Below are 310 nucleotides of genomic sequence, written 5' to 3'. Positions count from 1 at the left end.
CTCCCGCCCGCGCGCGGCGGTATGGACGATCAATCCAGGATGCTGCAGACTCTGGCCGGGGTGAACCTGGCCGGCCACTCGGTGCAGGGGGGCATGGCCCTGCCGCCTCCCCCGCACGGCCACGAAGGGGCGGACGGCGACGGCAGGAAGCAGGACATCGGCGACATCCTCCACCAGATCATGACCATCACCGACCAGAGCTTGGACGAGGCGCAAGCAAAGTTGGTGTCGTCTCATTAAGCATCTTTTGTGTGTGTGCGGGAGCCGGGCCCGCGGCGGAGTCGGGGCCCGGGGTGGCGCCCAGGGCCAG

General features: G+C 69.0%; 1 protein-coding gene across 3 annotated transcripts in view; it reads left to right on the top strand.

The window, feature by feature from the left end:
• Positions 1-6: 6 nt before the first annotated feature.
• Positions 7-310, top strand: part of PBX3 (pre-B-cell leukemia homeobox 3) — a 235,395-nt gene continuing 235,091 nt past the window's right edge. For all 3 annotated transcript variants that reach the window (XM_011931376.1, XM_011931377.1, XM_011931375.1), the window contains exon 1: positions 7-221. In XM_011931376.1, the coding sequence (XP_011786766.1) occupies positions 22-221 (200 nt within the window). In that variant the 5' untranslated portion in view covers positions 7-21. The remainder of the gene's footprint in view (positions 222-310) is intronic.

This window comes from Colobus angolensis, unplaced genomic scaffold (assembly GCF_000951035.1).
Source record: "Colobus angolensis palliatus isolate OR3802 unplaced genomic scaffold, Cang.pa_1.0 Scaffold9, whole genome shotgun sequence".
Taxonomy (NCBI): domain Eukaryota; kingdom Metazoa; phylum Chordata; class Mammalia; order Primates; family Cercopithecidae; genus Colobus; species Colobus angolensis.
This window is presented reverse-complemented; position numbering and strand designations above follow the sequence as displayed.